This window comes from Ambystoma mexicanum, chromosome 8 (assembly GCF_040938575.1).
Source record: "Ambystoma mexicanum isolate Mex_15411 chromosome 8, UKY_AmexF1_1, whole genome shotgun sequence".
Taxonomy (NCBI): Eukaryota; Metazoa; Chordata; class Amphibia; order Caudata; family Ambystomatidae; genus Ambystoma; species Ambystoma mexicanum.
The window spans coordinates 330,363,198-330,388,608 of NC_090929.1; the positions used below are offsets into that span (position 1 = coordinate 330,363,198).

At 48.4% G+C, this 25,411-nt stretch overlaps 1 protein-coding gene across 2 annotated transcripts in view; it reads right to left on the reverse strand.

The window, feature by feature from the left end:
* RABL6 (RAB, member RAS oncogene family like 6) overlaps window positions 1–25,411 on the reverse strand; it is a 931,527-nt gene that overhangs the window by 379,562 nt on the left and 526,554 nt on the right. For both annotated transcript variants that reach the window (XM_069609758.1, XM_069609759.1), the window contains one exon: window positions 22,097–22,247. In XM_069609758.1, coding sequence (XP_069465859.1) covers window positions 22,097–22,247 — 151 coding nt within the window. The remainder of the gene's footprint in view (window positions 1–22,096; window positions 22,248–25,411) is intronic.

Consider the following 25,411-nt stretch of genomic DNA (forward strand, 5'->3'; position numbering starts at 1 on the left):
AAAAAGACAAAGACATTAGATGAGCGAATGCAAAAACATTACCTGAGCGCTCATCTAGGACTTACCAGATCTTTACTGGAACTGCACGTTTCACTTCAGGTCGGCGCCATATCTCCGGCATTCCGAACCCCGGCCCCTATGGGGAAAAGACATCAACATTAGCGCTTTGTTGCAAGAAGTCTCCAAAGGAATCTTCATTCATCACCTGAAAAAGACAATAAACATTATTATTTAAAGCTGAACTTTTGAACTTGCAACAGAACTTTTACAGCGCCTTACCAGTATAATCAAGCTTACCTGAACTTCCATCCAACCTCAATCCAGTGAAGTAACTGGGTTCAACGCGCCCCTGCGTCAGAAGTAGGATGGAGAGCTCGTCATTTCAGACCCTAAGGTGAGACTTCACAGGGAATCGTGGAAGGGTATCGAGGAGGGTTGGAAGGAAGTGGGAGGCTCGAGCATTATTCCGCCAGATTGTAATACTCCCTTTTCACGTACAGGAGGATATTCCTGCGAGCCAGATTAGCCAGAGTTGAGGGGCCCGTCCTATCCATCTTCAGAGCCCTGCGCTTCACCATTGAAGAGGCATCAGCACTCGAAACCAGGCCAGCGCCCCCGTGGGAATCAGGTGAGCGTGACAGTCCAATGCCAATAGGGCCGCGGGAGCGTCAGTTTTTTGTACCTTTTCTACAAGGTGCGCCACCCTCTGGATGTTGTCCGCTGTCTGCCTGCCCCGAATAAAACCCATCTGATTCAGATGGACCAAGTCCGGGAGGTATTTTTCTAGCCTGTTTGCCTGGATCTTTGCATATATCTTGGCATCGACATTTATCAATGTGATGGGACTGTAGGATGTCTTCAACTCTGGGTCCTTGCTGGGCTTAAAGAGAAGGGTTCCTTCATGGATGGAGCTATCTAGCCTGTTGACCTGAATGTATTGAAACGAGATACCATGTGAGGGATAAGGGTGGTTGCAAATGTTTTATAAAAGGCGGCGGTGTAGCCGCCTGGGCCCGGAGCCTTATTTGGCGGTAGGTTCCCTATTACTCTTCTTACTTCATCGTCTGAGATCTCCCGATTAAGAGCCTCTTGCGCCTCCCTCCACATATTTTGCAGCTTCACCCTCTCCAGGAACTCTGCCTGTGTATTGTGCTGGGGGTTTTGTGATGCGTATAGGGATTCATAGAATTCTGCCAGCATTTCCAGAATGTCCCCAGACCGCGTAACCCGCTCCCCGGTTGTTGTTTTTAGGGCCGTAATTGCATTCTTCTAGGTCGCACCCCGCAGTAGGCGTGCCAGAAGCGTGTCTGCCTTGTTTGCCTTGGCATAGTACTTTTTGCAGACCGAGAGAAGTGCTCCCTCTGCCTTTTTAGTTCAGAGGACTTCCAATTGCCCTATCACCCTCCTGTATTCCCTCATGAGTGTCTGGTCGGGGTTGACCCAGCCTTTTGTCTAACCGCCTCTACCTCAGCCTCAAGCTGTTCCTCCAACGCCCTCATATGTTTCAACCTCTGCGCTGATGCTGCTATTAACTCCTCCCTGAACGTGGCTTTAAAGGCATCCCACCTTGTTCCCTCCCTCGTGTCCACTTTCTTGTTGTCCGTGAAAAAGTTTTTAATTTTTTCTTTCATTTCCTCTCTAATTACTGGGTCCCTAAGTAGGGACTTTGGATATTTCCAACTCCACACCCCTCTGTCCTTGCGCCCCTGCTCCATGTGAACAGCCACCGTCTTGTGGTCTGCTATCCCAATAGGGCCCGTTTGTACGTCACAAATCTGGCCCACCAAGCCAGCTGATACCCAAATGTAGTCAATCCTTGACTGAGACCTGTGTACTCCCGATAAAAAGGTATAGCCCTCCTCATCCCCCTTCAGCTCCCGGCAAACATCCCATAGTCCCGCTCTCCTAAACCTGTCTCTTAATTCCACAGACATCACCGCTCCCCCACCTCTGCCAGGGCCTCCAGACCTATCCCGCTCCCCATCCCAGGTTACGTTGAGGTCCCCCATCAGGATGAAATGGCCCCATGCTTTCCCTTCTAGTATCGTCAGGACTTGCCTCAGGAACTGCTCCTGCCCAGTGTTCGGTGCATACACCACAGCTATGGTGTAGGGAGTGTCGAGGTGTGTTCCCTTGACCATCAAATATCTGCCCTCTTTTTCCATAAATGTCTCTGACTCTAAAGTCAAACATGTTTTTAATAGCCAGTGCAACCCCCCACCCCAGTTTTGCTCTGCCCGGAGGTTTGTAATATTAAGTCAAATCCCCTCAGTCGCAACCGCCCTTGGTCTTTATGTAAGAGGTGCGTTTCCCGTAATCCCAGGATATCCGGCCCTTCCTTCCTTGTGAACTGTTCCAATTTCTCTTTCTTTTAAGGGGGGAATTAAGCCCCCTAACATTATGTGTAAGCCACTTGAATGACCATAGCTCCAACCTTGTTCCTCACATGATGGGGTCCCCCTCCCCTTGAGCTTCATGATGTGCCCCTCCACCCTCCCCAACCCAACTCCCAGCCCCGATTACCCCCCCCCCGGTCACGAAAGATCCCGTTCTTCCCGCTCCTTCTCCCCTTCTTCCTCAGGCATCCTCGCCCTTCCTGCTCCCAGATGGTTGCTCCCCCCTCCTCCCCTTCCTGCTCCATTGTCCCCTTTAGGGGCCCACCACCCCTGTCTCGCCTGTGGAATTAGAACTCTTCTTGGGTTCCCGTGCCCTTTTCCCCATTTCTCTCTTTTGGCAGTGGCCTGCTCCCCTTCTGACCCCTCCTTTTCTCCCCCACTGTTGACCATTCACCATTGACGGTCTCAATCTGGGTCGGTGATCGCTTGTTTGGGCGCTGCTCCGTGTGGGATTTTCCTCTAGATCAATTAGCAGTATATCGGCTCCTTCCTGTGCCCTGGTGATGCGTTTTTGAATTCCTTCCCATTCGAACACCAAACCGAAGGGGAATGTTCAGTTATATCTGATGCCTTTCCCGTTGAGAACCTTCAGTATGGGGCCCACTTGTTTCCTTTTCACTAATGTGCTGCTTGGTAAGTCCTAATAGTGAGCAATTTGTTGGCCTTTATACATGTTCGGCTCCCGTTTTCTCGCCGTCCGAAGGACAGCTTCCTTCTGGGCGTATCTGGTGAAGGCTGCCAGCACATCCCTTGGTCTAGCTTCTGCGCCTTTGGACAGTCGTCCCACCCTGTGTACCCGGTCCAGTTGGGGCCACTTCACCCAATCTCTCTGCAAAGATAGCCTGTATCTCCTCTTTCAGGTCCTTATCCTTTACAGTTTCCGGCAGCATTTTCACCCCGACGTTGATCCTGCGGGATCTGTTTTCCAAATCTTCCATTTGGGTTTCCAGGTTCCGGGTGGCCACATCTAGTCTCTCAATGCCCTCACTGTTGACGGTTGTTTCCTTGTCCAGGTCTTGTAGGCCCTTCTCCAATAGGTCAGTCCTTTCCCCCAGTGGTCGCATGTCCTGCCTAATCTCTCCCAGGGCCTCGTTCAAATCCGTCCGCATGAGCTGAAATTGGTCCTGGAATGTTTTGGCCAGATTGGCCTGCAAGATGTGTACTTCTCACAGGAAGTCCTGCTTCGACATCGGGGCCTCTCCCTCCCCTCCTTCCAAGGTTGCGCGGTCTATGTTCCCTTCTTGGCTGTTCTTGGCTCCTTCCCCAGTGTCATGAGTAGGTCACAAGGAGTGAAGGGTTCCTGGAGTGTCACTTAAGCTCTGGGGCCCTCTTCCGCCCTGCCCCTTGGTTTTCGTAGTCATGTCTCTCTTTCTTGCCCAATTAGTCCTTATCCCAGTCTCCAGTGCCTGGTTGATGATGCCTCAGTCCTTTCCGCTTGGGCCACCAGTCCTGTCCTCGCTCCTCTTAATACTCAATAGGACCTGCCCCTGTTTGTGCTTTGCTGGCCCGGGGCACACCCTTTGTTTCCCAACCCATCCGATCTTGATCTACTGGGTGGCTCCCCTTGCGCGGCTATCAGGCCATGTTTTGCCTCTTCCTTATGAGTTAGCCAGGTTGTGGGTATTCGCCAAGATGAGGGATAGGTTTTTTGTGGTTGAGAGGCCCCGGCCCCAAGGAACTCCTAGTCTGTCTGCTGCACCACCAAGGGGAGGGTCCCTCCTCCTCCCTGGCATAGGCTGCAGGGGGTGCTTGTTTAGGGTGCTACTGAGCTGCCCCCCCGTTGCGGTCTGCACCGCTAAATGTTCACTGTTGTGGGGAGTCCCTGCTCACGGGCAGCATTCTGTTGCCTCTGCACTCACCATCTTTGCGTGCCTCATATAAGACTCCTGCTAGGCAGCCACAGCTCTGCTCCCCCTTAGTTCTATCGGTGTTGGCCTCCGCTCTTCTTCCTTTCCAGTGCCAATCTCGGGTTGTGGGGTTGCCTCGCTCCACCTAGGCCTCCTGTGTCCCGGCATCGGATGGGCCCTTCCACCCATCCTCTGGAGCCTGCCCGTTGTATTCTCTGCCAAGCTGCAGCTCATTGTTACGCTCACCTGGCTCCCACAGGGGCGATCTGAACTGGACAGCTGCGGTCTCCACCAATGTGACGCGTAGTGCCGAGATGACGGACTGGACTGGCCCACCTAGCTTTGTTTGCTTGGCCCGTAGGAATATTCTTCTGCAAATGGAGAAAGGGAATTATCCACCCGTGGAGTTGAGCGTTAACCCTCCCCCACTCCCACTGTTCTCCCCACTGATCACCTTTGATGTCCCCTCCTTTAGTCTCACCTGATGGTTTGGAAAGATGAGCTCTCCATCCTGCATTTAGCGCAGGGGCGCGTAGATAACCAGTTGCTTCACTGGCTCGAAGGAATTGGTGAGTTCCAGAACAATATTGATTCTGAGATTCCCGGCAAGACACCGTAAGTATGTAGTTCGTAAGAGTTCAAATTTCTGACTTTCACTCTTGTCCGATTCCTTGCAGGTTGCAGCTTGACCCTAGCGAAGAGTTCTTTGTGGCAACCGAAAATATTCAGGTAAGGATTTGTATTATCCAACACAGTTCGATAAAATAATGTCAATATGTAACCTGTTGCTTTCTCCCTTTTTCAGGCGCTGAGAGAAAGTATGAAGTCTCTGGGAATAATGCCTCCGGCGGTAAAATCAGGTACATCTATTGTGGTGAGGAGGATTCCCCTTGTTTGTCCCTTTGTTTCACCTTGCTGTCCTTTGTTTCCCCTTAGGGGCCGGGGTTTGGCGAGGATGCAGTGGAAGCTGTGCCGACCCGTGAAGAGGAATAGTACCCCCGGTGGTAAAATCAGGTAAGTCTACGGGGGTAACTAATATTGCCTCTGTGTATTCCCTTTGCTCACCTTGCTGTTCTTGTCTTCCCCATATGTGCCGGAGTGCGGCGGGAGCATGAAGAAGGATGTGGTGGAATGTGAAGATGCTGCGAAGGCCGGTGAGTTCAGCGCTGCGCTGCAGAAGGCGAGGCGACTCACATAAAATAACTTCTTTCTTCCAGCTCGAAGGCGCGATGGATCGGGAATTCAGGTAAGGATCAAAGGTATTGCTCTTGTTCTAACCTTTTCTCCTTCTTTCTCCCTTTTTCTAGGAGCTCCAGACTTGAGGCAGGCGTGGCAGAAGACTGGATGCAGACTTGCAGGCACGGTGAGCGTTACGCTGCTGGATGCAGAATAACGCGAAGCGTGTGCTGCTCTTCGGACGTGGTTTAAATAGCCTCCAAAGTAGTCCCAGGCAAGTATTCCTCCCCAGCCCCACCCGAGTAAAAAATAGTCCCTAAGTAAAGTAGTCCTTTCCAAGCCTCTTCTGGCTTGGAGCACTTGCAGCATGGTCTGCATCAGCTAAGTTTGCAGCATGGTCTGCATCAGGTAAGTTTTAAACTATGAGCCTGGGCGCCAGGACTGACTCTCCATATGAGCCTGGTGCCATAGACGCCAGGACTGCACCCAAATAGCACCTAGCAGGGGTTGTTGGGCTTGCTTGGAATAACTTGATGCCTGCTTCCGGGGTTGCTGGACTTGGTCTGGGTCCCCGGGGGGTAGGCATCATGACACTCACGCCGTGCGGGCTTCACTATCCTCCTTCCTCCCTCTCAGGCACGGGCTCCCCACCACCAACGACGACGTGACGAGGCCTCTCCTGTTGCCCGCTCTGGAATGTTGGCGAGCGGTAGGCATGCTGCTGTGCCCCCGGGGCCCTTTCTTCACCACTCCAGATCGGGCCTCCCCTGGCTCCCGGGGTCCCCACAGTCCCGTATCAGGGGGCACCACCATCTCCTCACCTCCATGTCAGACTGCGGGAGCCAACTTCTCCACCCTCTGGATGCCGGGCAGTGCCCGCTCGTCCTCCGGGTGTGCCACTTCTCCAGGCCAGAGCCCGCCTCGTGGCGTCACCCTGCCTCTAGACGTACTGCTGTTGGGTGGGGGTCCCGCACCACACCTCCTGGCCTCTACCGAGCTTCGGGTCCTCGCTCGGTGACTCCGCAGCCAACTGCCAGCTGAGGTGGCGCTTCTCCCCCCGGTCTTCTTCCGGGGCCTCTGCCGTCCGCCTGTGGGCTTGTAGGTTTTCCGTCTCATTCGGTGGGGTGGTGGGCACCCTTTTCGCTACCGGGGTTCCGGAGAGCACCGTTGGCACGTCTACACTGTGCCGGCGGCCATCTTGGAATCCGGATACAATGTATTTATAGCGCGCCTACACACAAGTGTTTGAAGGCATGACTAGGCATTGGAAGGGAACAAGGGGGAACAAGAAAACAATCATAGTAGGCCCAGTGAAATTGAGATCGGGTAAGTGCAGGCAGAGGGAAAGGGGGAGAAGTGCCAAGGGAGGGGGAGAAGTGCAGGACATAGGATCCACAAAAACAAAACAAGATAAGGATGTGCGGCCAGCATGTCGCAGTGCAAGGATTAAGTGCGAGTGATTGGAAACAGGTGATTGGGACGGGCAGGTGAGGGGAACTATACGGTTACAGATACAGCCCCAAGTGCAGGGTTGCCAGGCAGCAGTGCAGGTGTGCAACTGTGGGGGAGGCAGGAACCTGGGCCCGGGGTTCGGAGGGTAGCCAGGTAACCAGTGCATTGACAGACAGGAGATCAGCAGGGAAGAGGAAGCGAGAAGGCAGAAGCAAAGAGAAACGTCTTGAGCAGCTTATGGAACCAGAGATGGTTCTCCTCAAGTTTCAGAGAGGCAGGGAGGCTGTTCCAGAGGGAGGTGCCAGCTGAAGAGAGGGCTCTGCCTCCAGCTCTTTGCCTGAAAAAACGATTGACCCTCAAGGAGTATGAGGTAGAAGAGCGAAGAGCTTGAGTAGGGAGATATTTCAGAAGATAAAGCTGGAGATATTTTGGTCCCAGGCCCCAGAAGTCAAGAGCGGGAGAGGGTAGAACGTTGGGTGACACCACAGGTGGAGAAGGAAGTAGGAGAGGAGAAGGAGCCCAAGATGACTTGGGAAGAGCACTCAGTAAGGAAGGATGCATTCATATACCAGTCAAAAATGTCCGACAGATTTTGTGCATAAACCAAAGCACCACCCTTATTAAACTAAACATTTTCTTTTGAAAACAAATAAAATACTTGAAAATAGAAAAATAGAAAGTATAACAGTTCATGTGAACTTATTTTAACAGTTTACCACATTGTATATTTCATGAAGAACGGAGCCGGTACTGAAGAGGTACGTTTCCTTTGTGTTCTGGAAGCCAAAAGAGTTCTGTTTTTGAGAGGTCAAGCTTCAAGTCCTGCAAGGCCATCCAGTCCTCAAAGATAATGCCGCAGAAATTACCAATGTGGTGTAAATGTAATTAGAGAGGGAATGTGTTGGAAAATATGGGTTTCATTTAAAGACAGATGAACACTGGGAGTGCTTCTGCTGTGCAGGGAGCAACATGGCCGCAATCATCTAGAGCTCTGCGTTTTAGTGCTTCTTTACCACGATCAGCACCCTCCCTGAGACATAAAAAAGTTGAAAAACACTGCAAGTCCCCATCACTGAATACATCTCGAGCCGTCGAGGTATCGGTGAGCATCTATGCCTTCAGCAACCACTGCAGTATACAAATAAATGCCCTTTTGATAGCATTTCAGGGACCAAGATGCATACCAGATAGCAGTTTAAGTGGTGGTGGCACAAACTGCTGTCTGGCACGCATCCTCGTCCATGAAAACGAGTAAAAGGGTGCTTTATTAAGTATAAAAAACTGAGGTTTGCCTCCCTGAAATCGTATCCAAAGGCTTGTTTTTTTGTGTACTACAGGCTGGTACTAACAGGGGTGTGACATAATGTGAGGGCGAAGTCATAGCCAGGCTTCACAGCACCATGTCATTCTCCAAGACTGTTTTTTGTGGTTTTATTTCTTAGTACGGTCGTATACACCATCACATGACTTTTTTTTGAACGTACCAATGTGGACTAATCTGTGATGTGTTTATTTGGTGGATATGGCGACAGTGTATTAATAGCGCATGAGTGCTTCAACATTTTATTCACAAGGTGCTAATGTGAAATACTGGCTTCTATGTTGTGCTTATGAAGGCAATAGGCAGTATGTAAAGGGGTGCCTGGTGTTCTCTTGGAAAGTAAGACATTATCAAGCTTAAGCGTGCTGTTATTGTTTCCACTGACTCCTTGATTTCGGGAATATGGGGTGTTTAAAATTAATGTAGAAAACAAGGAAAGGGGGCATTTAAAAATAAAATGGAGACGAGCATGGGTACAATGTTACAGTGCCACCACCAGGAGCCAAGGTCTGCCCTGAGCCCGAACTGCCCTCTAGACACAGTGTTTGCTCCCAGCATCCTCAATATGGTATGTGCTGCTCCAGAGGTTAGCCCAAACATCATTGTTACTTATTTATTTTACTTAATATGTTCATGGCCAACACTGGCTTTACAAATATAAACACACACACATCTTTTAGTTTCTAACAAACACAAATCTTTTAAAATAGTTCAAATCAGCTCACAAAATTTCATCACATCGAATATCAAATTAATATCATTCCCTTCCATCAACCTTTCCCATATCATTTCTATATTATCAGATAAACAGGAGTTCTTGTATCTTTTCAAATATTTTTCACTGAGCTGGTTAAGACTTTCACAATGGCATAAAAGGGGTCTTGCAATCTCAATGTTTATCATTCCACATAGTCTACATAGTCTCAGCTTTCTATTAATGCCAATGTTAGCTCCATCATATCACGTTTATTAAATTTGAAGATAAGATCTGACTATGGACTGATGGGGAAACACATATTGATATTTGGGTTTCTTTGTCTCAGTAGTCCACTGTTCTAAAAAAGAGTCCACAAGTTGATTTTGTAGCAAGGTGTATCATATCTCTTTCTTTAGCATGTCCATAGATGGATGTTTGTAGTAGCTTTTTGACCTTCACATTCGAAAGATGTAACCATATAGAGGCATTGTCTTTTGCCCATTTAACATATGATGAATATAGTAAATTCAACGTTTTAAAATATCTACAATTCTCTCCCTTCTTAAAAACTTTTTTATCAATTCTAACACAAATATATTAATTGTCATGGTACTCAGCTTCACAAACAGCATTGCAGATTTATGTTCTAAAATGTCTGTGCCATATCTAAAAATCACATTCCAATGGAATATATTCCCAAATTACAGCAGTGGGTAACCTGAAAAGCCATTTTAAAATGTTTCCTTCCAATGTACTTATTTCGTTTAAAAACTTAGTCCCCCATATCTCCGCTGCATATAAAAGACACTATACAATTTTACTGGAATAAAGTAGTAGAATAGTATTAACCGAGAAATCTCCTTGTCTTCCTATAAATTGACTCAAAGCTCCTGCTATTTTTATAAATTTAAGTTTAGTCTCAAGCCAGTGGTGTCTCCATGATAATTTATGGTCCACTACCACTCCTAGGTGTCTATAACATTCAACAATTTCAATAGATTCATTTTTCACATACCACTTATATTTATTGGAGCATGTTTGTTTTGTGGTACCTAAGAATGTCATCACCTTCGTTTTAGCAATATTTATTTCGAAACCATTACTTTCAACAAATTGCACCAAGCTATTTAACCCATTTTGGAGACCGACTGGCGTATAATCCAGCAAAACTAAGTCATCGGCATACCCTAGCCAGGATAACTGTATATTGGCAATCCTCACAGCATCAACAGATAGCACCCCAAGCTCGTTCAGACAATCTGCCGAATAAAGATTAAATAGCGTGGCTGCTAGACTACAGTTTTGTTTGACTCCACATACTGTAAGGATTGCCTCAGATAGTCAGCCTTTGCCATCCAGTCGGATTCTGACTGAGGTATCAGAGTATAACAACTGGATCATATAACGTAAACCTGGCGCAATCCCCCATTTAGTTAGTTTAATCCATAATTCTTCTCTCACAATGGTATCAAATGCAGCTGTAAAATCAATGAATACAGCATACACAGGGAGTTTTTGCACCGTCCATGAATACTCCACTGCAGACACTAGATTTATTATATTATGAATCGTGGAGGATTTGGCACGAAAACCTGCTTCATTGATAGGAAGGATCATATTGTCAGAGATCCACTCGTTCAATTCATACAACAATACTTTAGCAAATATTTTTGCTGGTATATCCAGCATAGCGAGCATTCTGTAATTTTTAGGGTCTTTCCACTGTCCCTTTTTATGTATCGGGAGAATGATACTTTCTCGCCAAGACTTCGGAATCATCCCAAATTTACCTATCCACCGGAACAAAAGAACCAATGCTTTTGCCCATTCCTCAGGCGCCACCCGCAAGAGGGCATACAGGTCCCATCACGGCCAATGGCCCTAGAGGTATGTAATTGTTCTATCATTCTTGTTAAGGTAACCTCAGTATAGTTACCATACTATTGAGACTGGATTACTTCATATCCTTCACCTTCTACTACATAAGAACCAATTTTTGTTTTTTACGTGTGTGATCCAATCACTTTCTCCAACGCTATTGATGGGTAAACCTCTCCTTTTAGCAGCATTTATTGCCTTCCCCATACCCTGATGGTTATTTCTCAGAGCATAGGCAGCAATATTCTGCCATACTTCAGTAGCCATGGCTATTTTGTGGCGGCGTAACCACTTTACATATTGTTTTTTTACCCATTTTATCTGAACTGTGGCGTCACTCTTCTGAGAATTAACAATAGATTTGATTGATTGCCTAAGCAAACTTTTGGTTTTATTCATTGCTCCAGAGGCTAGCCCAAACATCAGTGTTACGCAAGCCTCAGCTGTGGCACTTTGCTGGCAGTGCGGGTCCCGTGAGTCACACTGAGACGTTGTGCCCTTCAACAACCTCTGAGCTGGCCCTTTGGCAGGCCTTTGCAGCATCTACTGCGGCCGCACCCGTGGACACCTGTGATCTACTGGCTGGGGCACCAGCTCCACTGGCCCTGTTGGCTGATGCCCGGATACAGATTTGCCTCAGCTTCACTGGCACCTGGGGCAACCAGACTATGGGTAGGAGGTGCATGGGTGCAGGCGTGACTGCACGCCACCAGCTCTGCCCCTGAGGATTCCAGCCCCACAGTACGTTGGGAGTACAGACTTCTAGTTGAACCACCATATGCTGGCTGGACTACAGACGGTTGTTACAGTTCATAACCCTACCAGTGTTGGAGTACCGCTGGCTGGGACACTGCAACCGCAGCACACATTTCTTGACTTGGTGAAAGATGGCAAAGGGTGCCAGCAAAAAGCGGTGCAGTATAGATAACTTAACCAAAACTGTGCAAAATGCAGCCAACAAAGCAACAAATATGGCAGACAAAAGTTGAGCCTTTGACAAAGGAAAAGGAGTCTGAACTACAAAAAGTTATTGGCAGGTATGCACAAGGGCTGCACATCCAACTCCAAATGGGAGAACTTAACTTAATAACCGAAGCCGAAAACCCGGGTAGGGCTGGTTATTGATAAGGTTACCACACTGAAAACAGAGCTCTCGATCAAGGTGGTAAAAATAGCCCAGAAGCTCAAATTGCATTCCCACACAATAATATTTGCTTACGTGGAATACCTGAAAGTTCTATAGGGGGTAACTTGAAATGCGATTCTGGATAACCCAAACTATCTTCCAAGGTTACAGTAGTAAGGGCCCATAGATCCCAGACACGCAGCCAAAACTGGGGGCAACACCGAGGCCCAACATTGCGAGAATCCTCCATCACAGAGATAGAGATGTGCTGCTGCATGCTGCTAGACATAAGAGCAAGCCCATGCTCAGATCCAACAGGATTTACATATATCCTGGGTTTCCCATCGCTGTCCAGCAAGAGCATTACGTTGTGCCCACCATGGGAGCAGCTGGGCACACTACTGTACCCATCTGCCCCCTAGGGAAGTGGCAAATGGAAAAAAAGACAAAAAAAGTACTTTTTTGTGGGGGTTTTTCTGCTGGTTCAATAGACCATAAGGGAGTTTTTTTTATATGAAAGGGGAGCAGCCCTCACCCCCCACCCCAAATGGATGGGGGGCATGTCATGTATCCCTCCCTTGGGGCAGATTGCCAGTGTAATCTGCCAACCTGTCCCCAGGATGCGGTACATTTGTTTTTACTGGGGGTGGGATGAAGTCACTAGACCACCATGGATGGCTTTTATGAAAAGGGGGCGTAGCCCTCTCCCCCTCCTGTCTCAAATAGATGGCGAATGTAATTTGCCCTTCCTGGGTTTAGATTGGCAGTGTAATCTGCCAATCTGCCCATAGGAAGGGTTAAATGTGTTTTTTCTGGGGCGTGGGGTCATTACACCACCAAGGATGGCTTGTATGAATGGGTGGAGGGTGGCGCTCTCCCCCTCCTGCTCCAAATGGATGGGGCATGTAATTTAGCCTTCCCTAGGGCAGATGTGTTTTTACGGGGGGTTGGGAGTCACTAGACAAGCAGGGATGGCTTGTATGAAAGGGGTGGCGGGTGATAGGAGGATGATAAATTGTAATTGTTTTTGCTGGGCTGACAACAGATAATTAATGTTTTTTGTTTCGTTTACAGTTGTGGCAGGCTGAAGAGTTTGCTGGCTTATGTAAGTAGTACGAAATGTCCTTTTGTTATTATATATTATAATTGGGGGGCGAATTGTTAGCGTGGTTGGCGGGACTGTGGCTGAAGGGTCAGTAGTGTGGGTGGGTGTGGAGGTAATGCCCAGGGAACCCCCGGCAGGGTCCCATCCCTTCCTGGAGGGAAAAGTTGTAATGCAGCCCAGCCAGAGCTCCATGCTCGTTTAGGGGACGGTTAACCCACATGGGAGACAAGCGCCAAGGCCAGAAACATCACCCCAAACCGCCCTGGAGCTCTGGTTGGGGTGTATTACAGCTTTTCCCTCTGGGGAGGGATGGGGACCTTGGCAGGGCACCCTGGGACCGCCGCTGGACTTTGGGACGATCGACCCACGAGAGATAAGCACCCAAGGTCGGGGACATCTACTCTTGCCGTCCTGGGACTCTGGTTGGGCTGTGTAACAACGTTTTCCTCTGGGTAGGAATGCAGACCCTGCCAAGGCACCCTAGGACTGCCATTGGACTTGGGGACGGTCGACCCACATGGGAAACAAGCGCCCACGGTCAGGGACATCACTTCCGACCATCCTGGAACTCTGGCTGGCTGCGTTACAGAATTTCCCTCGGGGGAATGGATGGGGTCCCTGCCGGGGCTCCCTAGGACTGCCGATGCACTTGGGGATGGTCGGCACACATGGTAGACAGCCACCCAAGGGCAGAGAAGCCTTGTTTTTTGGTACTTTCCTTTTTGCAGCAGCAGGTTTCAAGTCTGCATGTGTCCTGGTTTCTGGTGGTGCACTATCCGACAGAGATGCCAAGTTTCTCTGCAAGGTAGCTGGGTGACTTCAGGACAACTGCCTGATAGATGATGCAACAAGACTTGAAGGCGATTTGTGTGTACAGTGGGAGCCAGTGAAGGTCTCGATGAGGCTTGCAGCCGCGTATAGGACACTTCTCAGGAGGACTACAGGAGGCCTTCGAGAAGGGCACTGCCCCCATCCAGGTAGGAAAGGACCAGTGCTTGAACGGCAGATCTGAACTGTCCTCAAAAACTAACTTTTACAAATGTTTTCAATTAGCACTGGCCAAAATAGCATAATTCCACTTCTCTCATATGGAAAAAAGTGTTAAAATATATTTTACCAATAGAATTAATCAACAAATGTCTTCTCTCTATCCAAAGGAGATATATTAGGGGAACACATACTCCTATTTCTACTGACTGAACTATATGACATTACGTAGGAGGATAAGATAAACAAATGTTCTTTTATGAAAGCATGCCATATTGGAGGTCCAACTTTTTTTCTATTAGTACATATACAAGAATTGCTTTTTTGCCAAATCTGCTATGACATGGTCAACATCTCATTCTGGATCGCAATAGCAGACAATGGTTTTGAAATAATTTTGCCTCCTGAGATTGTTGTGCGAAAATGCCAGATTCCTACATCATTCTCTACATTATTTGCTCCAAATCAATCTAAATTACGGACATGAATTATTTATATTATTTAACAGAAGTACATGGATTTTTTTTTTTCGTCTGAATGTGAATTCTGGTCAGGCAAAATATCTGGCATGTCTATTTAGTATCTTTACGTTGTTCATCAATCGGTAATGGAGGAACATTAGCAGCAGCGGGCGTCATAATTGGCTATGTGAAAGTCTTTGGTGGAGCCTCAAACTCGAGTGGGACTAAGAGCAGGAGGATGCAGCTTCGGGATAGTTTCTAAAAGTTAGACATACAGTAAAATGTCATACTTTTGAAAGGGCACTTAAATGCATTAAACTCAAATACTGTTTTGCATTTACTACAAGGCATGTAATCACATTCTATTTGGAAACGTTAAGTGACCTCTACCCAGACATATTCTTGGTTAAGGTTTAGGAATTGATTGAGGGGGGCGTGGCCAAGCAGCCATGGAGTAGGCTGCACTATCCGTGAGCTCCGTGATCCGATGCGGTGATCCGAAAGAAAAATGCACGCTTTAACAGAACATCTTAACCTCAGAGCACATGGATAGATGTGTGAACGGTTCAGGCACAGTCTGAGCGCACCGGCGGACTGCTGAAGTTACTGTAGCGGAAGATGCGCTACTTTGTATCGGGAGCCAGCGCGGCGAAATGGTAAACAACAAAATGGCGGCGGCAGTGAACAAAGGAATGCCCGGCGAGCAAGTGCCACGGCCCGCAATGGTATAGATGGGCTGCCCGATGGCGGTTTAAGGAAGCCCTGAAGTGAGCGGAGTTGCGCGCGGCCCCGTGACAGATGCCCAGCACTTGAATCCCGGCGATAGTGGAAGACTTCGCCCGGGACGAGCAGAGGTGCCGATGGTAACTTTCTACCCCCCTGCAGTGAGGACCGGGAGGCATGAGAGAGAACGGGCACGTGACATTGGAGCGGCAGAGAATGATCGGTCCCGCACTATGAGCCGGACATCTGAGTGAGCGTGTGAATGCCTGGCGTGCATGGCATAACGGGCTGCTAGAAAGCTATGGATACTTTGTGCTTTTGAAAGTTGGACACTGCTGGTGTGGGGCGCCACGGGAAACTTTTGGGCTTAAATGAGCACATGCGGCGCATGGAAGGGCATACCACGGCGAACTGAGGTAATGCAGTAGGCCCCGGAAGGGTCTAGGGCCTGCAGTGCGAGGACATAGGCACTTGTGCAGCCTGGCATCCTGACACCGGGTGCGAAACCACTTTGAAGGGGATGCTGTAAGTGTTCGCTGGCCCGGAAGATAAGCCATTGCAACATAGAAAAGACACAGGGGCATTGAGCCAAAGCTGGGCATAATAGCTGTGAATGGTGTGCGGTCTCTTGGACGCAGTGGCACGTCGGATACGTGGGAGGACACAGCCCACTCGGAACTTGCAACCCGGGTACATAACGAAAGCTGCAAGATGTCGGGGCGAGGGGCTGGGGTTAGAACCAAGATTAAGCAATCCACGATGGAAACATTCGCCAAGACACAGCAATCTCCGGCGGCCGTAGCGTCTAAAGAAGCAGAGGCACCAGGGGAGGGCGCTGCGGCCACTGACAAACAACAGATACTAGCGGCTATAACGGAGCTGCGAGACTCATGGGGGACAGCGATGTCGGACCTGCGCACTTCCCTAGAGGCCAAAATAGACGCAGTGGGCATAGAGGTTGCCCTGCTGAGGCAAGACGTGAGGGGGCTGGCGGAGAGAACAAGTAGCTTGGAGAGCGCCGTGAAAATCAACACGGACACTAGTACGAGTAACGTACAAGAAATCCACGTGCTCAAACAACAGGTAGCCAATCTGGAGACTCGGGCGGAGGAGGCTAAAGGGAGAGCGAGGAGGAACAACATTCGTGTGGTGGGCCTGCAGGAAGGAGAGGAAGGACGGGACCCGACGGACTATATTGAGAATCTGCTCTTACAAGAAATAGGGGCTGCAGAACTCTCGCAGGGGTTTGCGGTGGAACGTGCGCACAGAGCCCTCATGAGGAAGCCACAACCGGGGGCTCCCCCCCGGCCTATAATAGCTAAAATACTGAATTATAAGGATCGTGAGAAGATTTTGGAATACTTCCGCAAAGGAGGAACCATTAAGAGGGCGTCGTGCGCCATCACGGCATATCCAGACTACACAATGCTGGTCCAAATGCAGCGATTCAGCTATGTGGCGATCAAAAGAAGGCTGCGTGCGGCTGGGATCAAATATATGCTGCTATATCCCGCGAAACTGAAAGTGATACATAAGAGCAAGATGTTTTTTTTCCACACGCCCGAAGAAGCGACGACCTGGCTAGACCTGCAGGGTTGTCCGGAGCAGGAGGCGGATCAAGCGCAAGAGTAACACGATAAGTGGCGGGGGACATTATATGTAGCGTGACAGGATGTGCAAGGGGTATCCAATAGAACTGTGGGGGATGGCTATGGCTAAGGGGTAGTGCTGGGTACGGGCGGCGCTGGAAGCAGATCCCATGGACGTAGGCGCACACGAGGACTTGAATAGAGTGAAGTGCATATATATGTGGTAATTGTATAGTTAAGCGTGTAGAGTTTATAGCAATCAGGAGCGACAGGATGTGGGCACCCTATCCCCCCGTATTAGTACTAGTAGGCCAGCCAGTAGGGCGGCCTCACCCCGCGGGGCATCGAGTACAGGCGTCAGCCAGGAAAGTGCTAGATGCGGGGGAGCCTGCGATCCAGGGATGGAGCTGGGCAACAGTTGGGGAAAGGGATATGGGGGTTAGGTGGGAGAATGGGGGGAGGGAGGTGTGGGGAGTTGGGTGTGGTTGGGTGGGATAACGGGAGGGGAGGGGTGTTTGGGGTGTGTGAAGTTAAGGGGAGTTTGAATTGGGATACGAGCCTAAATAGACGAGATCGGGTACGAGCAGTGGATTGCGCGAGTGGGATGGAGGCGGAAATCATAACAAGCCATGGGGGACCTTAAAATAATTACGTGGAATGTTAGGGGTCTAAACAGTTATTTGAAGAGAAATAAGGTCATGCTATACTTGCGAAGACAAAAAATAGATATTGCGCTGTTGCAAGAGACCCATTTGACGAAAGAGAGACTGGAAATGATTAGGAAGAAATGGAAAGGAGTGGTGGTGGGTTCGACATACTCAGCTTATGCTAGAGGGGTTCTTATCTGGGTGGCCCCGCATGTCCCCTTTCATGTGTTACAGGAAATTGCTGAAGCGGAAGGGAGAATGGTCATACTCAGGGGCATGGTAGAGAACAGAGAGATAAGTGTAATAAATACATACGCTCCCAATCAGAGTACGGCAATGTATTTCAGAACCCTGAGTGTTCAACTTGGTATGTGCATGGGAAGTGCGGTACTCTGGGGGGGGGACTTTAACTGTGTATTAGATCCAAGGGTGGATAGATCAGATCAGAAATGGGAAAAACCTGCCCCGGCGGCACGGGTGCTACAAGCGCTGCTCAATGATTTTGACTTGACTGATGTATGGAGAATGAAGCACCCCCAAGAACGACAGTATTCTCATTATTCGGCCCCGCAACAGCTGTCCACTAGACTAGATTATGTCTTCGCTACGTCAGGCCTAATAACGGAGATGGTGCGGGCGGAATATAAAGCGAGAGTCTTGTCGGACCACTCGCCCTTGGTTGTTAGCTGGCAATATCGCCCTCCAAGGGCAAGGATCCCGACGTGGCGGCTCCGAGCGGAGGCGCTCAAAGATCCCGCGTTTAAAGAAGAGGTGAGGGAGGAGATCATAAATTACTTTGAAGAGAACACGGGCAGCGTAGATTCGGCGTGCACGTTATGGGAGGCCTTTAAAGTGGTGTTGAGAGGCGTGGCCATAGCAAAGTCCCATAGCCTGCAGGGAGGTGTCCTGGCTGATTTACAAGAGGCTGAGAGGGACTTGGAGAAAGCGCAAAAGGAGGGGGGTGATACTGGTTTAAATGCGGAGCGGGTACTTCAACTTCAGCAGACGTGTGGAGAGTGCTGGGATAGGTTGTGTAAACTGAATTATAAGAAATACATAGAGCGGCAGCACGCGGGTGGGGACAAAACAGGACGGCTCCTGGCATGGCTATATAAGAGCGAAACCCCCAGACCCACCATCAGGGCAATAATGAGGGAGGACGGAAGTGTGGCGGATACCCAGGAGGGAGTCAATCAGGAATTTGCCACGTATTACAGAGAACTGTATGGGGATGTTGAGGAGGATATCCAAGAGAGAATAAAGGAAACGCTTGAAGACATAGGTCTGCCCAGGATAAGTGCTGAGGAGAGGGAAGAGCTGGATGCACCAATCACTTTGGAGGAGCTAGAAGCGGTGGTGAGACAATTGCCAACTAGTAAAACCCCAGGGGCGGATGGGTTCCCGAGCGAGTTTTATAAAGCATACATGGCAGAAGTGCTCCCTCCGATGCTGAATATGCTAAATGAAGCGTTTGAGGTGGGACGGCTGCCAGAGTCGCTAAGGGAAGCAGTCATAATACCGCTCCCTAAACCGAATAAGCCTGGGAACAGCTGTGGCTCCTATAGACCGCTATCAATGCTGAATCAAGACAGCAAGATACTAACGGCTGTTTTGGCGAGTAGACTGCGAAGAGTCATAGACAAGCTCATACACCCGGATCAGACGGGTTATGTTCCCAACAGGAACATAACTCACAATCACAGGCGATTACATCGAGTCATTGAATGGGCGGGGGATAAGGAGGGTGACATGGCGGTAGTGTCCCTGGATGCTGTAAAGGCCTTTGATTCCGTCAAGTGGCCATGGCTACTGTCGGCTTTGACGGAATATGGGATGGGGCCCGGATATGTCAGATGGGCGAAGATGTTGTATAGTGAGCCGCTTGCCAGAGTTAAGACGGGAGCAGTTATTTCAGAGAGATGGAGGTTAGGCAGAGGTACCAGACAGGGATGCCCATGGTCCCCTATGTTATACATACTGGCATTGGAGCCTTTAGCCATATACCTTAGACAGCAGTACGACACTATAGGCATTGAGGTGGGTGGGGAGCGACACTTGATCTCTCTATATGCAGACGATATGTTGTTGTATCTGAAGTATCCAGAGGAGAATCTCCAGTATATCTTGGAGGTTATGGATCGGTATGCGGGGTTGTCTGGGATAGCTGTGAATCCTCAGAAGTCTGTAATTTTCCCGTTAGGTAACTATAGGGGACTCCCCGTAGACCAGCTGCCGGTGTTGCAAGTTCCTTGGACTGTTGCTACCTTTCGGTACCTTGGGATAGATGTGTATCATACGGTTGAACAAGAACATAGACACAATACGGAGATAGCTGTGGGGAAAATCGAGAAAAGCATGCAATTTTGGGGGAAGCTGCCGCTAGCCATGATGGGGCGTAGCGCAATGCTTAAGATGGTGGTTTTACCTAGGCTCCTGCATTTTTTTGGAAACATTCCACACCTCATACCTGGGAAGTTTTTTGCCAAGCTTAATAGTATATGTAGGGACTTTTTGTGGCAAGGAACCAGGTGCAGGATGGCATTGTGGAAACTGCAAAACATTTATGAAAAAGGGGGGATACGGCTCCCCAATTATGAGGCCTATTATATAGCGAGCCAATTGCAGTACGTAGCTAAATGGCTCTCGGATGAAAGTACCCCTGAATTCAGATTGTTTAGTGCAGACTGCGCCCCATTTTACTTAAAGGAAATGATCTGGCTATCTGAAACAGACATGAAGGGGCGCCCCAAAATGATGTTGCTTGGGTGGAGGATCTGGCGCCGCGCGTGCAGGATGATGAAAATCCCGGCTCCGTGCTCCCCGCAGATACCGCTGGTGGCGCTGGCGAAAGGAGATGAGCAACTGCGGAGGAGAATTAGAACCCACTGGGAATCAGCGGGGTTGGCAACGGTGGGAGATGTTTGGCGGGAGGGAGCCATCATAAGCTGGGAAACGTTGGGCGAGGAAACAGGTCTACACGTAGGTCAATATATGACATATCATAGATTAGTGTGGGAAATTAAGAGGGCTTGGCCCGAAACTATACTCGAAGCAGAGCCGGATGGTATCGTGGACACTATATATGATATGACAGAGGGAGGGCACGAGATTTCAAGATTGTATGAAATGCTGATGCTTAAGATTGGTAAAGAACCAGTACAACTTCGATTAGATTGGGAAACTGAGGTGGGGGCCCCGATGGAAGATAGGATGTGGGAGCGGGCTTTGTGGTATCATCAGAAGGTGTCGAGAAATGCTAGGTTGAAACAAATACAATTATACATTACGCATAGGGCGTATATGACGCCCCTGAGGATATCAAGGTTTAAAAATGCAGGCAGACAGGCATGTCCCAAGTGCAATGAAGAGCAGGCAGACATGACACACATGTTTTGGTCCTGCCCTGTGGTTGGGCGCTTCTGGGGCGAGATAGCGGCGAAACTGGCGGACAAAGGAGTCACGCTGGTGGTAGAGTCAGCATGGGCCTGCCTATTGGGGGGGTTCCCTAGATCGCAAAAACTGAAGCACGTTAACAAACTGAAGGACTTGGCATACGTGCTGGCTAAGAGGAGGATTGCCATGGGATGGAAGGCTTGTCATAAACCACAGGTGGAGATATGGTGGAAGGAATTGCAAAAGTGGGCGGAAGCAGAGACCGTGGTATGGCAGGAGTCCAGTGTGGTGGGAGGGGGAGAAGAGGTGGGAACCCTGTTGGCTTGGAAATCATTGATATCGGAACTGTTTGGAACGATGGCAGATTTGGCGGATTCCAATGGAGAATGTACCACACCGCGCAGCGCAAACACAGAGCAAACAGACTTGATGGGCTCGTAGGGGGGGTGGGTTTGGGGATTGGAGATCAAATTGCATACGACACACATTCAAAACTGTATTACGGTATTTTGTATTGTATATTTGGTCTGTATTGTTTGTTGGTTGAAATAATAAAAATGTTTAAAAAAAAAAAAAAAAAAGGTTTAGGAATTGATTGTTCCACTAAAGCATTCCTCAGACCCTGTTCTGCCGATAAACAGTGTCACTAGCCTTGAAAATCATTAGTAGAATCATATCACCTCCATCTCGTTTCCTCGCCTACTCTCTTTGATTTCTTGTCTCTTCACGCCCATTCTTTCACCCTTTCTAACTCACCTCATTTTAACCTTCCATCAGGTCCAGTACTGAACATTGCTTCATGAACAAAAAGCTATTAGCTAAGTTATGTTATTTTGTTATGAGGCGGTTGCTTTTCAGTTCAAAAGTGCATCCTGGTTTATATGCTTTTTCAAAAGAACACACTCCTTTAAAGCTAGAACTGATTGTTTTATTTGGCAATTCATTAAACATCACCTAATGATCTGAGATGTACTTTGACCTATTTCTGCTGCAGACTAATGAAAAGTGAAACTTACCAGTGCAATGTCTGCATTCTTTGTCCTATTATCTTGTACTGACAAACTTTATGGTTGGTCACTGCTGTAGTAAGAGTTAAATCTTTCAACCTGTAACTGTTGCTCCCAGCCGACATACCTTCCCATATAGGTTTTGCCTTAGTGTAGCACTCGTTAATGGACTATAGAGGCAACAGTCTCACCTACCACCAGTCTGGGTGCAATACCCCTCCTCCTACTGTTGAATCTCCGTGCAGCTTTGAATGATCACCATCTGTTACTTTGTCTGTGCGGTTCTCTCACCTGTCACTGTCATGTCTTCGGCGGGACTCCACTTTGTCCTTATCTTTCTGAGGGGTTGAGTCCTCCAAGAAACTGCGGTCCAGGCTTTCATCAGGAACAAAGTCTTCCACACTTTGTACAGTTGGAGGGGGGTCAGCAGGAGCAACATCTTCTGCAGTAGAAAAGCATACATGCAGTCAGTTGTAGCCTTTGATCCATAACACTGACAAAAAGATTTTATTTTGTAAAGATGAACAATTTGCCTTAGACAGCCCTTGTCTGATGAGTCATAAAATATAGCGCTGTGCAATAGCTCATGTGACAATATGATTGCAGATCCAAACTTAAAACCAAAGCAGATACAATTAACTTGTGAATCCAATACTGCTGTTTGGCTGGCTTGTGTTCGTCAGCTGCAATCAAGATTTCCAGATCTACAAGTCAGAGAAAAACATGATTTGCGTTAACCTTTGAAGTTAGTGTGAAAAGAACAAGTTACATACCTTACATGCAATGCTGAATCTGATGCACACGCTATCTGCTATGAAGATTCCTCATCTTTGAAATGACAAAAAGGCAGCAGGCTGGACCCATGGAAAATCATGAATCACACTGACAATGCCGGATGGTACCACTCTACCAATTCTAGCACTAGTATATACTTTGTGGCCAAGGTATAAGTGGTGCTGCCTACCCTGAGGCCAGGAGTTTATCCGAAACATGCCACCAGAGGTGGACTGGGATCATTCTGAGGCAACAGAGGAGAGGAAGACAGGCAGTTATGGAATCTGCATAGGAGACGTTGTACCAATCAGAATAAATGTTACTGGTATGCAACAGGTTCTTCTAAACTGCATTATTTCCTCTGCAGATTGCATACCTTTGAAAGATTGCCATAGTAACAGTAATCAAAAACATGGAAGGAGGGAGCCTTGAAGCTACCAGGACAGAGATGTTATCCGAAGACGTGCTGCACTACCACTCAGCCAAACAAGGTCTCAAGTCCTTGCATCCGGGTCTTTTCAGAAATGCTTTTCCAGTGTATGCTGGGGAAACTTAGTGAACGCTCTGTAGATCCTTTGTATTGGATCCCTTTTTAAAAAAAATAGTGATGGTGGTCGCACAACCCCTGGTGGAGAGCATCAATTTCCTCCAGAGGAGTTCTGGGTACTGCCTTGTAGCAGATCCTGATCCATGTCACAATCCATCTGGAGATCGTCTGTTTTTTCACAGCCACCCCTGGATGGCGGACCACAGGCCACAAACAATTGTCCGTCCATAACGATGTTTGTCACACCTGGTTATGTAAAAACTAACGGCTCTCTTTGGATCAAGTATATGTAACATTTCCTTTGCCTTAAATGAGACAGTGGAAAGAAAACTGGGGGCTGTATCTATCGAGTAATGTGAAACCCTGTTCATTTTGGGTAGAAATGATGGCTTTACCCTAAACATCATTTGTTTGTAAACAAAATTATATAGGTCCTGCCAGTCAACAGATCCTGAAGTTCATTCACTCACCTGGCTGATGAAAGGGACACTAAAAAGGCAGTCTTCTATGGTAAGGAATTTGAAGTTGCAGCTGTGCATGGGCTCAGGAGACAGAGCCAGACGTGTTAAGTAATTCTAGCTTTTCTGTTAACAGCACTCAAAGGAAAAGCAAGAAATGAAGACCGACTACTACGATAGCAAGGGTTGAAAGTACTGGGACGAGTAAGAGCCAAGGAGGCACAAAGATCACCTCATTGAGACTTTAAAGCCCCATTCCCAAAAAGCTGTCCTATAAAAAGGGAAGGAGGACTTACTTTTTTCTCAAGCGGGCTGTCAAGCTCTTCCTGGAAGAACCACGAGCTAGAAAAGCGGTTTGGCGAAGAACAAAGCAGAGACCGCTGATTGGGAAGTGACCAAGGGAGCCGTGAGGTTCCAATCTGGCCAACCGAGGAAGGACCACACGGAAATCTGGCAAGTCAAAGGTCCAGGTGTGCAAGGAGCCTGGACGGTGTGCGCAGTGCAGACGTGCACGCCGTGAGAAACTACATGCTGCAGAGCTGCCGCAGCCCGTCAGTGAACAAGACAAACTAGGAGAAGACTGAAGCTGAAGGGGTTGTGGGAGGTGTGAGTGAGTTGAGAACGACTGCAAACACACCGAGCAGGGGTGATGAGGGAATCCCTGGGAAACAGCACACCCACAGGTCTGAGACCCTCACCGACAAAAGAAGAGCCAGAGGAATCATCTTCTTTGGGGCAGTACCTGGCAGGAGAGTGGACCAGTCTGCCTGAAGTAAGCCATAGAGAAACTAGGGTCTGGGACCCATACCCACAAAAGAAGATCCATCCAAAGTCATCTTCTTCATGGCAGTACCTGGTAGGAGAGTGGAGCAGGTCTGCCAAAACTAAAGTATGAGAGAAGCCAGGGGGGAAGGGAATCATTCCCCTTTTTGTTGTGAACCGGGACAGCAAACACAAGAGAAGCCAAGGGAAGGAGAAGGGAGTCACTCCCCCTGGTGTTGTAGACTGCGAAACCAAGTAAAAGAGAGGCCAAGCTGAAGAGAGTAATTTCCCCTGGTTATGTGAACTGTGGTACAGCAGGTGGAAGAAAGGCTGGGGGAAGGGTGGCACTAACACTGGCATTGGTAAACCCTGAAACCAAGATACCAGGAGAAGGGAGGCATTCTTCTGGTAACCAAGAAAGACCAGGTGAAGGGAGTAATTCCCCTAGTAACCAGAGATTAAAAGAGTTTCTTTTACAAAGTGTTAAATGATAAAGCAGTGTGTCTGCTAAAGAAAAGTGCTGGAACTTGTGTTGGAGGACCATTTTGACCCGGGGAAAGAACCATTCTCCCAAGAAGAACCAACACCAGGAAGTGAACTTTTATTCTCATTCCAGAACAAGGGAGTAATTCTTCTGGACCAAGAAAGTCTACCTTATCTTTAGTCTTAAATGTAAGGGACAGAAGTAGGCTTTTTGACACAAGACAGCAAACTATTGACTTACACAGACATTCTGACCAAACCCTTAGTGTTTTAGTTGAGGCAGGGAAAGTTCGGTTCTCTCTTTACTAATAAAAGTCTATATCACTGTGCCAGCTGTGTGTCAGTCTGCTCCTTCTGCACCCTTACACTGCCAATTTGTGTTACCCATTCTAGATCGGAAACAGAGCGCACCCAGGAACAGGGAGGTCTCACCACATCAGATCCAGCAAACATACTTTGAAAAAGCCATGACAACACCTATAAAAAGCAACTGGTTTCCAGATTGGAAGGAGAGAGGAAATGATACTTCATCCCTCACAGAGTTTACTATATTGAGAGAAACAGAACCTTGTCATATCCATA